The sequence below is a fragment of the Cebidichthys violaceus genome, unplaced genomic scaffold, assembly GCF_023349555.1.
Source record: "Cebidichthys violaceus isolate CVI_PGR_0920_01 unplaced genomic scaffold, fCebVio1.0.p SCAF_1, whole genome shotgun sequence".
Classification (NCBI taxonomy): Eukaryota; Metazoa; Chordata; class Actinopteri; order Perciformes; family Stichaeidae; genus Cebidichthys; species Cebidichthys violaceus.
Genome location: NW_027176262.1, coordinates 10,573,555 through 10,588,481, shown reverse-complemented (window position 1 = coordinate 10,588,481; position 14,927 = coordinate 10,573,555). Strand labels below are relative to the sequence as shown.

At 39.2% G+C, this 14,927-nt stretch overlaps 1 protein-coding gene across 4 annotated transcripts in view; it reads left to right on the top strand.

The window, feature by feature from the left end:
* Nucleotides 1–11,066, top strand: part of pde3a (phosphodiesterase 3A, cGMP-inhibited) — a 48,853-nt gene extending 37,787 nt beyond the window's left edge. For 2 of the 4 annotated variants that reach the window (XM_068710089.1, XM_068710113.1), the window contains exons 11-15: nt 1–203; nt 428–631; nt 859–1,020; nt 3,110–3,371; nt 4,199–11,066. In XM_068710089.1, coding sequence (XP_068566190.1) covers nt 1–203; nt 428–631; nt 859–1,020; nt 3,110–3,371; nt 4,199–4,515 — 1,148 coding nt within the window. In that variant the 3' untranslated portion in view covers nt 4,516–11,066. The remainder of the gene's footprint in view (nt 204–427; nt 632–858; nt 1,021–3,109; nt 3,372–4,198) is intronic. The other 2 variants (XM_068710098.1, XM_068710106.1) reach the window with 2 other exon arrangements.
* Nucleotides 11,067–14,927: the final 3,861 nt, after the last annotated feature.

The following is a 14,927-nucleotide window of genomic DNA, read 5'->3' as shown; positions in this document are numbered from 1 at the left end:
TAGAATCAGAGAATGGCATTAACCCTGGTGCCACAGGCTTCCTTGTGTCCAAGATGAACTCTGTGCAGGAGGACGGCTATGGCTCCCTGGCTAGCCTTATCCCTGGCCTGGAGCTCATGGCCCTGTATGTAGCTGCCGCCATGCACGATTATGACCATCCTGGAAGAACCAACGCCTTTCTAGTAGCTACTAGTGCACCACAGGTAAATGAGTGCAGCAGCATACATCTTTACAATAGGAGCTCAGTTTAGATGATATGAAGAAGAATATTTATATTTTGCAGTGTATGTACCAATAAGCTCCACCTCTACAAGACAGCAATTCACAACCAATACCAAAACTCCTATGGTGAAACACATAGCAGCTTACATCTTGAATGTCAAGACTGAATATTAATTTATTTTTCTCCTCTGTCCTTCCATTGTAGGCTCTTCTGTACAATGATCGTTCAGTCTTGGAAAATCACCATGCAGCTTCAGCCTGGAACCTCTTCATGTCTCGACCTGAGTATAACTTCCTGGCTAACCTTGAACATGTGGAGTTCAAGCGCTTCCGCTTCTTAGTCATTGAAGCCATTCTGGCCACCGACCTCAAAAAGCACTTTGACTTCCTTGCAGAGTTTAATGCAAAGGTAAAAATCTCTATAATAAAATGTAAAACTAAAAAGTCCTTAATCTATCTGCAGTGTTTGTCTGTTCTCAGCTTCTGTTTGTCAATTTGTTCTGTTCCTGTAACAAAATAAAGTATTTTAGATTTTAGTCCGGAAGTACAGCTGACAACCAATCAGTGGGGAATTCTAGACAATCCATAGCTGTGTTTTTCTTTTTTACACAAACTTTCCTGTGCACATCTCCCCAGGTGGGTGATGAAGGGGTGTCTGGTATTGATTGGACCAACGAAAACGACCGATTGCTGGTGTGCCAGATGTGCATCAAGCTGGCTGATGTCAACGGGCCGCTGAAGTGCAAGGAGCTGCACCTGCAGTGGACAGAGGGGATTGTCAACGAGTTCTACGAACAAGTATGCTTATAAATCTCCCTCCAAATCTTACTTTCAAGTTATTGGCATTTAGACAGACTAGTGTGGTGTCCATTGGAGGCATGGCTGCTTTCACGGCTGTCAGGGGGCAACCAATGAAAGCAACAAGCACAAGCCAAGAACAAGGCCGTTTGGAGCATGTGCTGTTCGGAATACAACGATTGCTTGGAAAATCGCATGCATGAGCTAACTTCAAATCACATTCATGAGATAATTTGCCTAACTTCAGATTAGACTTTAGAGGAAATGGTGCATAGCTACGAACTCATTTTACCTCAGGTTGATAGCAGACCACCTCAAGTTTCACTCAGAGAGAACCACGACATTCTGATGTAGCATTTCAAAATTAAGAAAAATCGTGTCTCTAGGACCATATCTTGCCATGATTACACACACACACACACACACACACACACACACACACACACACACACACACGCACACAGTCTCTCCAGCTGAAAACAATTCTAGCATTGTGGCTGGAAAAAACATCTTACGGTTTCTATATCTGCTAAATCATGACTGTGGCTTGATCAGATTTGATTTCCAGTGACCAACAACCCACAAACTGTCATCAGTTTCTGGAAATGTATGAAAATGCTCATAAGGATAGAGATGTAATTGTCATGTTCCATTGCAATTCATCTTTTTGCTCACATCCTCCACAGCGAGGTCAGGGTCAACTGCATAACAGCACCTCTGCAGATGATAGTGATTTACTTACTTTGCTCGCGGACCCCTCAGCAAGTGCTTCTGTGTGCAACTAGATGTTCCCTTTGAACAGAAATAGAATAGTCAGAAGACTTGTCTCCTGGATTGGATTATGATGATTTTGTTAGAGACTACTGCAGACGGGCACCTGCACCACTTTAACATTCAAAGTATTAGCAATTTCTGGTTATGATAAACAATTCCCTCTCTCTCCCCCTACTACTACACACACACACACACACACACGCACACACCTGAACAATTAGTGCAGTCACAATGTATATATATATATATATATATATATATATATATATATATATATATATATACACTACAACACAAACCACAGCCACATGGAGCCATCTTTATTATCAAGAAATCCTAAAATTAAAAGTGATTAAATAAAGATAAAGATACATTTAGTTAAAAAAAATGTATTCATACTAATCCATTTATCATTTATTTTCAGAAACAGTGTATTTTGCTGATGTGTTTTGACAGACTGTAGACATGGCCTCAGTTTGTGGAATGCAGGAATGCAATCAGCAGAATAAATTCAAAAATGAGTTTCCATTGCCAGATTGATAGCTCTGACTTTGACACTTAGCTCCTTATAGCTCCCTCAATACATGCAATTACAAATATCTGGTATAGTGCTTGGTGTCTGACTTGGTTGATTCACCCTGTCTATGCATATTTGGTGGTCAAAGATAATTCATCTGAATATTGATGTGAGTATTTAGATCAGCCATAGAGACTGTACCCAGAGGTTGCAACTTCTCTGAGCTGCTGAGCTGTATATATATATCTTTTTTTTTTTTTAATATACATATACATTAACATTAATTTACAAAAAATAAAGAGGAAAAACAAAATGGCCAGGATGTAACAACAAAGTTGTATCACACATATCTCAAATATATCTCACATATTTGACTAGTAATAGTTCGAAATGTTTTATTTTGTAAACAACAATTTGAATATGCTGCCCAATAACAAAGCAGACAGGAAGGATTATTTTTGTACAATTGTTTTTATGCATTTATTAGGTCTGCAGAGGGTAAAACTCCTGTTTTCTCTACTTTATTCTATTTGAAGATGGTTTGCAAAGTTTGAATTCAAATATTCTGAATTGTTAAGAAGTGATATTCAGTTGATTGAAAAGACTGCAGGATTAACTTCAAGTCTATTGCTTTTTTTGTCTTGGAGCTATAAATATATAGGGCAGTAGAGAAAAGATGTCTCTCTTGAAATCTCATGATTATAAAATATAATAAGTTTGTATGTTCCGTTTTCCAGCACATTGACAGTTTATCATTTCTGTGCTTCTCACATATTTGCCATGTTTTAACCCATCCAGGGTGATGAAGAAGCAAACCTGGGCCTTCCCATCAGCCCGTTCATGGACCGCTCCGCTCCTCAGCTTGCTAAACTACAGGAGTCGTTCATCACTCACATAGTGGGACCTCTGTGCTCATCCTACGACTCTGCTGCTCTTATGCCGGGACGCTGGGTTGACCCACCTGAGGGAGAGATGGAGCCAGAAGACGAGAAGGAGGGACATGATACAGAAGAGGAGGATATGGCAGATGAGGATGCATCTACAAGTTGTGGTACCTCCCGTATGACAACCTCTTAATAATTACTTTTGCTGAAAATATCTCACAGATCTGTCTTTGTCATTTTTAAAAAAAAATAGCAATGATTTACATTTATTGAATGGCAATTATACTACTTGAGCAACTTCATTCAATTGTGTATATACTGAAATAATGCCAACAGAGAGAGAGATTCTAACTATGAAACTGGCAATGATTGTTATACAGCTAACATACTGAATGAGCCATTTGAATGAAATGAATAATTTTACATTTTGGGGAATACACTTATTTGCTTTTTTCCTGAGATTTAGATTCAAAGATTGATACGACTCATATCTGTCTGTGATAGTATAATGCTGAAGCCAGGAGATGGTTAGCTTAGCTTAGTTTAGCATAAAGACAAGAAAACAGAGGGAAACAGCAAACCTAAACCTGTTCAAGGGTTAAAAAGAAAAGCGCAGCTAAAACTCAACAATAAAAATTAATCAAATTTCTTTAATCTGTAAAAAACAAAAACTTCTTGTAATCTTGTTGTCAGTGTGAGGTTGCCAGATAACGATCAGAACATTTAGGTTTTTGCATGTATTAGGCTAACGAGATAGAATTGTTGATTAGAGGGTCTTAATGTGCTGTTGGCTAATTTTGCAAACTTTGGACAGTCAATCAAGCTGTTTCACCTTGTTTGCACTCTTAATGATATGCTGTTAACAGACTCCTAGCTGTAGCTTCATATTTATAGTGCAGACATCAGAGTGTAGAAAATCCGGTCATATAACTCTTGGCAAGAAAGCAACGTCATGGCCATTTTTTCAGAGATTTTGTCTAACTGTTGACTTTGTGTCTGACAGAGCAAAGAGAAACCAAAAAGGTGAGCAGGAGGAAAGTGTTTTGCCAGATAACGCAGCATATTCTGGAAAACCATGAAATGTGGAAAAGAGTCATTGCTGCAGAGGACAAGGAAGAGTCTGAGAGAGGGGACCCGAACTGCATCGGCAGCCCCACCGATCCGATCACAGCCATTCATGAGGAAGAGGAGGAGCAAGCAAGCAAAGAGGAGGAGTTGATTGACGGTCTTGATGAAAGGGAAGAGGTACCGGTTATAGAGGAAGAAGAAATCCTTCCGCAATCAGAGACTTCAGGGGAAAAAGAGGAGGATCCAGAGTGATATTATGAACTTTGAACTCCTCTTATAACCAGGGATCTGAACATTGTCTAAAAATGTTTGTTTCTTTCCTAACTAAACTCTTGATATGGTAGCCAGCACATCACGTCGACACAACACTGTAGAAGATTTTTTGGGTAATACGTGCCTAACAAAAACTGGGAGGACAGGGATGATGCATGCCCAGTTCATCTGATGAGAAGAGAGAGGTGAGATGATAGAAAAAAGAAAAAAAGAGAATGATTGGGACTGTACTTGTTTTTGCTAGAGTATTTGTTTTAGTCTGGATCTGCTGCCCTGCCCTTACCCAGGCTGCCCATCCTGCACTACAGGCTAACCACGCTGATTCACAGATTCACTCCACCAGTGAGTAATACACTGTCACCCTACCTCCCCCCCTTTTCTCCTGTGTTATCAGCACACTGTAGAGCCACCCAGCTGGTTGAGGATGTGTAACAAGTCCTTTCTCCTTTAAGACAATGGGATGAAAGCCAGGGAAAAAGCTGTGTCCGCTGAGGCTCAGCTGTGTGGATTTCAGAAGGAGATGGAAAAAAGGGCCAGTTGTAGTCTATTGTGTATACAAACATACACCCACACAAGCTTCACAGACACATATACACATGCAGCGACTGTAGAAACACATTTCGTACTCATAATAGATAGGAAGCTTAACAAAGAACCCTGTTGCTCTAAAAGCTTTATTCTCGCTCAAGGAAAAACATACAAAACAAGTGTTTCTTGATGTAAAACAATGTTGGTCCACATGTTTTCTCCCTGTCTTTTGTTACTCAAAGTCAGTCCAGCACACCTACACGTTTCCAGGCCACATAACTCAGGAAGGCAGAAACCCGTAGAGAAAATTAAACAAAAGAGGACTTGCAGTTTCCTTCTCCTTTTGCTTGCCACTGGTTCAAGATTTTCTATCTCTGCTATTTGCAGCACTATTAATTCACTTATTTATTTACATGTCTACTGAGACATGCAGTTCCCTTTGCGAATCACAAAGGAACCACATGAGAAACAAGATTATTGATCACATTATACTGTATATTACAATTCATTTTGTCTGCTCTCTGTGTCAGCCTCCTATTGGTCCCTATGCCCCAACACAGCAGATCATACTGTTTATCATGTTTAAAACTAACTTACAAGACTCAACACAGCTAATAATATGGAATGTTGTTTTTCTAAGAAAACAGAATTTGTGTCCACATTTTATGCCATTTCCCAATGTGTGCTTTCTTACTTTTACAGTAACGACAATAATTCTTTCTTCTTTGCAATATCATCTACAGCCTGGTATGTAGGTCAAATGTTTCAGAAAGTAAAGTAATCCCGTAAGCCATAGTGGCCCAGGCCAGAGCTGACTCACACCTCCCAATCACTCAAGAGGATTTACATCAATAAGACATAAAAGAAAATACCCTGTGGAGCCTACTGCCATCCAGGGGGGTGCTGTGTACTCTCAAGAAACTATCTGCAGGTCTCCATCAGATCCAAATCATTCATTTGTTATAATCTCAAATGCTGTTGTCTGTAATCAGGGTTTTCTCTTCCTACACTGAGGAAATCAAAGACAGCAAATAAAAAAGCCAGGATGAGAGATGTATGAATTTTACTTGCAGATAAGGAGAGAAATGTGCTTTGACACAAGCTGTCATTGAAGATGACGTCTGCATTTTGCGTGGTTTCTTTTTAAAGAAGTGCAATAGCGTAAGAAAAAGCTCCATTGAAATCTGATCATAGGTCAGCAGACCTCCGGGGTTTTTCCTTTCATTTGTAGTCCTTACTCATGACGAAGCCGATGGGTTAACAAGTTGTGTCTGTGCTCTCTTTTGATGTCCTCAGATTCAGATTCGTGGTGATGGAGGGAAGTGTGAACAAGGACACAGTAATGAGACTTAGTAATGAAAGAGGAAGGAGGAGAGGGAGAAGCCTTTTAGCTTGACTTGTAGCTGCTTATGAAGGGTCAGGGGGGTCTTAGATCTTTTTCATGGTTCAGTAAATTCCTCGAGATGTAACTCTTTGAAGATGAGCCAGTTCGGTCGGATTCAAAATCATGTGATGATATATACATCTACAAGTCTGCAAATTGTGTTACAGGGATATGCGATGTGATGTGATTTGATTTGACATTGGAAAAGCAACAAGGGAACTCTGGGGATTCAGATCCAGAGATTTAGGAATACTTTGTGTCTTCACTTACTGATCTGTAGCAGGTACTTTGTTTCAAAATTGCAGCGTGAATAAGGGCGCATTTTAATTCAATTGAAAGACTTTCTTGGATTTTGACAGCATTTTTTGGAGCAGCTGAGGGAGTGTGTGGTTATATCTGTAGTGGCACTAGTTGTCGGAAGTTTTTAAGCAGCATTGATCTGTAAATTTAGTCTCAGCTCTGTAGCACGTAGGTTATTTGCAACATTGCAGTTGTAAATCCCTTAACGATTAGCTGAGGTGCAGAGGAGACGACACAAAATGCCAGGAAGTATTGGTATTTCTTACGTCTCTGTAAACATTCTGAAACAAAATAGCAAACGGACAATTTGAAGCCATGTAAGTTGCTGGTGGCTGGTGAGTTGCTGGGTGAGGGCTGATAACTGATCACTACCTGAGATGATGAAACGGAGAAAAAAACATTTCCAGAGAGGAAAAATGTAAACAGCTTGAGATAGAAATACAAACATCTGCTAAGGATACGATATACTTGCAAAGCAACCAGTCCATTAGACATTATTCACATAAACTTGATAAAAACAGACAAAGCAATCAATTTAACAGGCTTGTTTACAGACACAAGTTTTTACTGGCTAAACTTGCCCTACTGTGACCCAATTTCTTAACTCAATTAGAGTTAAGCTAATGTTAATACTGTCTAAATCCTCAGCTGTATCCATTGCACTGTTATCAAAGCATCCATTGTGCAAAGATGGGCTGAACTGTGCAACATAATGCCATTGACTGTTTATTCACTGTACTTACAAAAGGGTGCAGTGGTTGAGCTTGTGTTTACTGCTATGAACAAGAAAGCTTGTGCTAACCAAAGCCTGAGCTTATTGTTTGTGTAGTTGAGAGGAAAGGCAAGGCAAGTTAGCACCTTTCAATAAGGCAATTCAAAGTGCTTCACGTAAGACATGGACGACATTAAGAAAAGAGACACAAGGCAATACAAATAAACATTTAAATAGGAATTAAATTGTGAAATCAAATCAAAGTGGCTAACAGAAAACTCTTAAGTCCTGATTTATAAGAACCGAGAGTTGGAAAACTGGTTTTCTAAGAGTTTGTTCCAGATATGTGATGCAGAAAAACTGAATGCTGCTTCTTCGTATTTAGTTTTGACTTTGGCGACAGTAAGCAGACCTGTCCCAGATGATCGGAGACGTCTGGACGGTTCAGAAATGTATTTTGACCCTAAACCATTCAGTGCTTTAAAAACCAACAGTAGTATTTTAAAGTAAATGATTTGACAGACAGGAACCCAGTGCAAAGATGTGATAACTGTACCGGTCTCTTGTGGTCTTAGTGAGGACTCAGTGTTCTGAACCAGCTGCAGCTGTTTGATCAACTTTTAGAGAGCCTACTGCTGAAGATAAACGAATGGAGATGTTTTTCTAAATTCTGCTGCGACACAAGTATTTAAATTTTTTGATTGATTCTTAAGGTGATAGTTTGCTGATTTAGTAATTGTCATAATGTGGCTCTCAACGTCTGAATCCATGACTACACCAAGATTTCTGGCTTCATTTGTGGTCTAAAAGATCTTACAAACTGTAAGTGAATTTATTAAAAGAAAATTTTACCTCCAGTGTTGAAGTGAATTAGACAGGAACCTCAGACAAAAAGAAAGTCCATAATGTTGCTTGGCAAAGTGATATCTGACACCTGAATGACCTGCAAACACAAAGTGCAGCAGTGTATTTGTAGCTTATGCAGCAAGATGCAGTTGGATTTATCCAAGTCCCCACCTGGACAAAATGTCTTCCAATAGCCTTGCATTGGCTTGTCACTATAAGTCTACCTGTAGCAGTAGAAATGATCTGGAAACACCAGCTGATACTCGACTGATCTACACATCTGTGGGTCATGTGAGGCATCGACTGGGGTCTTTTACTTGAGCATTTTTTAAGCTCTGTACAGCAACATAGTTTTCAATCTTCAGTTATTCTAAAACTAACCAATACTGTAAAAAGCTCTGCAAGCATCCTGCCTCCTGTAAACAGGCACATGAGCCCACATGAATGGGCTTGTGCTCCTGCACTGTAAATAACTGATGCACCATACAGTATATTGATGCTTCACTTGCAGTCTAATGTGCATACTCTTGCTATGAATTTTTTTCTTATATCTTACATTTGTATCATCCCATGCTCCACCTCTATGTTTGGGAATTCGTAGACTTCCTTTCACTCCTTTCACTTTATTTGCTTGAACTCTATGCGTTCAGAGAATTCAAAGCTCACTAGGATTCCAGTTAGTCACAATAGAAGCCTCCCACCTCTGATCCCCCCTGTCAGCCCTGCCTCACTGTGTTCACTACAGTGCAGTAATCAAAGAGACTTAATCAAAGCTGTGGTAGAATTTGGGGGTTGCTATATTTTTCATTGATAATCCAAAGTTGTGTGTTGCCATTTAGGGTTTTTTAAATGAGACACAAGGGAGTGGTCTACTGGTTGTTTCCTTCAATTGTCTAAGAACAGGGTTCAGTTGTTTTTGCAATGAAATGAAAGGATCATACCAGTGTTTTTGCCGGTGTTTGCCACAAATGTATGCTTAACATATTTACATTTTCTAAATGTTTTGTTCCCAGGCCAAGCCATTGTTTTTCATGTATTTCTCAACAGTGTAAAATCCTTTAGCACAGTCCATAACAGTGAACATTTGTTTGAATTAATGATTATTATTATTATAACTTGATTATGCAGTTTAATTTCAAAAGTATGCACTGCATTACTTCAGAACAATAATGCAACTTGCAAAAAGTAATGCAGACTTAATCTTCGTTGGAACAGTTTATCAAATAATCTAAATTTGAACAATGTTGACAAATTGAAACACAGCGGCATTGTTTGCAAAATGGTCACTTGTAATGTCAAGTTTAAGGGATTTAGTAAAAGAGCCTAAAACATGGTCTCAGTTTATAGTAACTCATCAGCAGTCTGAATAGGAGTGTTTCACTGCGACCACACACAGCATCAGTGGTAAGGGATTGTCTTTGTTGCACCTGTAACCACACCCAGCAGTGATGTCACCGTGTACTGACACACCCTGGAGTACACTACTACATCACTGCAGCAATGTGAAAAGTTAAACCACTGGAGGTCAGCAACAACAAGATTTTCAGAGGGTGTTGCTCTTCAATTTCATTTGACTCCCCTCCTTTTGGTCCTTGGTAATATCAACTTCCTGCTGGCTCTCAACATTTGTGTCATTCGTAAATCTCGTTTTGCAACATCTTTGTGTAAAAACTGGGCCAGAAAACAACAAACGTACAGGGTCTACAACAAAATGATATTAGTTTATAAAAGCCAATGTCAGTGGTTTATTTGAAATGACTATGAGAATAAGGGGATTGCTGCACACTGGATTAACTTGTGCAAACCAAAGAAACTTTTTAAACTTTGTGTTTTTTTTGTGATTTGCACAAAATGAGCCCTAAAAGGAGCATTTGTCTTGCATCTTCTTATTTGTCAGTGTTCTCCAAAACATGGGGAGGACGTCTGGATATGCATATATATTTTTTAACAGTTCTCATGTGAAGACAGGGCAGATTAAAGCAACATAATAACCATTTTAGCATTCATAACAGACCAGAGCTATCCTTGCTGTCTGTTGTTATTTCACTGCCGTGTCAATAGGCAGCAGTAGCACTTCAGTGCAGCTGACACTCTGTTCTGACTAAAGCCCTTGTAGTTTATTTTGACGGCTTAACCAAAAACATTCCTTTTTTCTATTGTTTGTTGTTTCACTGGTTTAAAAACGGGGCTATGCTCCTGTGCCATACCATTTTCACATGCATGTATGTATGTCTACATTGTTTGAATGCTACATTCATCAGCTTTCCTTGTCTGTCTCAAGGGAAACCAAAACAAACTTTTTTTCACCACCTTGAAAGCAAGAAAAACAAGACTGGTATGTTTTTATTTTCAATGGCAGGCACTTCACAGATTAAATTCTTTTCTTCTCTCCAGTATCTTGCACTTAACACATGTAGCAATACCTACAGGATGGGGACATTGTGTGATTCACCAGTATTTGTTTAAGTGGAATATGAAATTTTATTTCTAGATATTGTTTGACTTTGTATAAAAATATATACTGTACAGATTCAAAAGTATATTATAACAAAAAACTTTTAGAAAAATATTTATTTTTACTGTTTTGTAATTTAGACACAATACTGTAGCTCCTCTATTGCCAGACTTACTGGAAGTGCCTCTCGATAATGTATTACAAAGTAACTATACAATATATTGGGATTATTAGAACCTGTCACTAGCAGAGCAGTGTTGATGTTGTAATGTGAATATTGTTGAATAATAAGATTTATAAATGCTGTACACGTGTTTGTCTGGTTCTTTAGCCATTTCTCAAAGTTTCAGTTTGACTTTACAACATGTTTCAAATTAAATTAAAAAGTTTAAATTGTAATTAGACACTGTACAATATGAGTTTGACTTCATATAAGGTGCAATTGTTGAAATAAGTGACATGTACTCCATATACTGCTTTATTATGCCTCCGCCGCAGTGACAGCCGTGGCCTTAGGCATTATGTTGTTGTCTGTCCGTCCGTCCGTCCATCCCATGAAAGCAGTATTTCAGGAACGCCTTGAGGGAACGTTTTAAAATTTGGCACAAACGTCCACTCATGGATGAACTGATTTGATTTTGATGGTCAAAGGCAACTGTGACCTCTCAAAACACATTTTAGGCCATAACTCAAGAATTCATACACTAAGATGGAGATTGTGACCATATTTCACATTTGGTCAGATACTGAATGGGTTACAAGGTCCTGTTGGTCCATACCTAATCAACTTGACACACAGTTTAGCCGAGCATAACTAACATAAAGCACAGCTCTTTGCCTTTGGCCTATTTAATTGTGGCTCCGACCGTATGTGCTGATGACTTTGTAATAAATAATGCTGTTAGACTTTAATGTATACATAATTAACCTCACAATATGTGTAGTAGAAGTGCAGCTAAGTGAAATATAGTAACACTGCTCTACACACTATCGAGACAGCAGTCAGTGTCACCGAGAACACCCACAGTATTGCGGCCACCACTGAGCCTTTGTGGTTGTGGCAAAAACAATGTTTTCACAGGTTGAGTTTGGAAAGGAAAGGCAGAGGATGATACACTAACCATCTGATTTCAAGTACATCTAATTGGTAAGTAAGTCACTTTGCAGCACGGCGTAGCCATTACAGCTGAACATTACTCTATCTATTCATTGTTGGTACAGGTATTGCTATTGTCCTTCTGTCTACCTTCAACCCCAGTTCAGTTAGCATTTATGAGTTATACGCATATCCACATTGAAAATTAAGCTGAGCTATTTATCTTTTTAAGTGTACAATTGTGTCTTGCGTCTTCATTACCCACAATGCTGTAGCAATAATATAGCCTCAATCGGAGATGAGATGTGCGATATACTGAATGTTTCTTAAAATCATGATGAAATAATGAATCAATTTAATAATATGAATGTTCTGTAATATACATTAGACCAAATATTGTTTAGAATAAATTAAATTCAAGATGTTTAAAATATGTAACACTTAACTGAGTCTGTATACTTAATTGTGTTAAGAGATTTCCTGCCTGTCAAGTTGCGAGTACAGTATGTTACCTTGTTGTATGCTACTGGTACATTGCAAGTTAAGGCTGCCTAAAAGGAAGAGAGACAAGGTTGTGGGATGTGAGGATGCCAGAAATGTTGTGATGTTCACTAAATGTTTGCATTGGCTGTCTTCTGCATGTTGTTATATATAATTTTGAGTTTTAATGTATGCACAGGCGGACTCCTGGGATTTGGAACTCTTTCTTCATTCCAAACTTACAAAGACTATATCATCAAATAAATCTTTAAGATTTTGTCTTTAGTATTTCCAGGGCAGAGGATTTCATAAATTGACTAAATGTTCTGTCTGATAGAGATTGAAAGTAATCCCTTTTGTAATCTTTTTTTCATTTAAGCTGCCTTCTCTTTGAAGCGGTCCTTGTCTGATCAATTTTCCCTCAGCTTTTGGAATTGTTTTGGGTGTGTTTAAATATCAACATCCACTGGGTACACTAATGCCGCATTTCCACTGCATGGTACAGCACGGCTCCACTCAACTTGACTCGCTGTTTTTTTGGTTTTCCATCACCAAAAGTTGTGGATAGTACCTGGTACCTGGTACCACCTCGGCTGAGGCTGCAAATGAGCTGAGTCGTTTCTAGAAGGTGATGTTAAAACGCTGCAGACCACTGTCAAAGAAAATTTCCACTTTGCACAACACGGGACATCCTGCACAGACATGCCATTTTGAAATAACCATGCTACCAGGAGCAACCACAATGTTTTTATTTGCTCAACCAAGATTTTTTTTAAATGATAGCCTGCAAAACTATGCCTTTCAATTGACAAAGTGAGCCGTTTGGTTGCCGATGAAACGATTCAGTGAGTCATGTTGAAGATGATGTCCCGGCAGTTTCATTCAATTTGGCAATCAGCTGAGAATCTGTTTTGATCCCTGCCTCCCTTTCACCATTCTGTATCCACACAATTCCTCCCCTTCGTTTGTGCTTATCTCCTGATAACCATGAAATGCCCTTCTTAGATCTAACCTTGTGACGTCTGTGGATAATGAGCATGCATAGGAATCAAGCCTTGTGAGACAGGAGGAGGGATCACCACTCACCACCAATCACATCTGCACTTAGATCAACATGACTAGACCATTCACATTACCCTTCTGAAAGGAGAATTATTTTTTGTATGGCTTTTATTGCTCAGACTAAGCATGAATAAAAATCAATGAGATCATCAAAACTTTTTCTTTTTACTTTTAGTATGTACTGCAGCTGCCCTTACACAGTATTTACTGCCACATGCAGTATGCATACAATTGGGACTTCCTACTTCAGTGAACTTTCACCCTCTTGTTCATATATCAAGCAGCCTCTGTTAATGAGCCGTCAATGAGCTGTCATTAGGCTCTGTGCTCTCTTGGCTGCTCAGTCAGCTTGCATACAGCAGATTGTGACCACATAGGAATATATTTTGGCATACTGCATTTGACATACTATGTATTGGCACATTTAAATATTTTTCTGGCATAATTGATTGTATGTTTTTATAATGTGTACCATCCGACAGTTGAGAATGCCAATGCAATCAAATGCAACTTGGCAGGACAGGTGCTACAACAACATGGTGTAAATATGCTTTTCACATGCTTACCTAACATTGATCTGTCCTCCAGCAGTAATCAGATCTGGAGGAGGAGGTTAACATGATACACTGTTGTCAAGCAGAAAAATCTCTCTCCACACAGCACATTTAGATACCCCAAATCTCCAACATTTTGGGAACATGTGCATGCATTTTGAGTTTTCATGTCCTCACTTCCCACAAACCAATAAGATCTATGTGTCAGCCCTGCCCTAGTCTGGAGACCCGTCGACCTGTCCAGGGTGTACCCTAACATTCGCCCAATGTCAGCTGGGATCGGCTATACCCCCCCTAAGGCCCTAAAAAGGATAAGCGGTTCCTTGCAGAATCAGACATAATTAGGCAGGTACACCAGAAAGTCCTTCAACTCAGACTCCAGCAGGGCCTCCAGCAGCCCACTGTAGACAGACCAAGATCCGGCTTGGTCTGTCTCTCCACCTTCGACCTGCAGCAGAGCTTCGCCTCGCTGCTCTGGTGGTTCCCGCTGGGACACCACACTGCCCAGGCCGTATTTTTGGGCCCACTGGAAGGAAGGAGGACGTGTGAGAACCAGAACCAGAAAATAGCTGGACAGACTGTCAGACAGTAAAATTTGTACAAAGGGATTCTGGTGCTCGATAACACTACCGCTTTTGTCAACAAGGATTGCAAAATTCAACACAAAGTGCAAGTTCCTAGTAGTAGCTTTACAGTATGTTTTACACTGCAGATGTTAAGAAACATTTGTCATTTAACTGCATTTAGGCGTGTCATACAAACACCCCTTAAAGAAATATGGTTCTACTGAAACTGGTATTTAGAGGGGGGGTTTTTGTTTTTGTTTGTCAGTGAATGAGAGTTAGAGATCCTACTAGTCCCAAAACGCAGCTCGGATAACTTCAGTGTTTATTGTCAAGTAATAAAATAACAATGTAATAAAGAAACAAACCTGGGAAATTCCTTTAGACTCTGAACTTTAAGATAACTTGGAC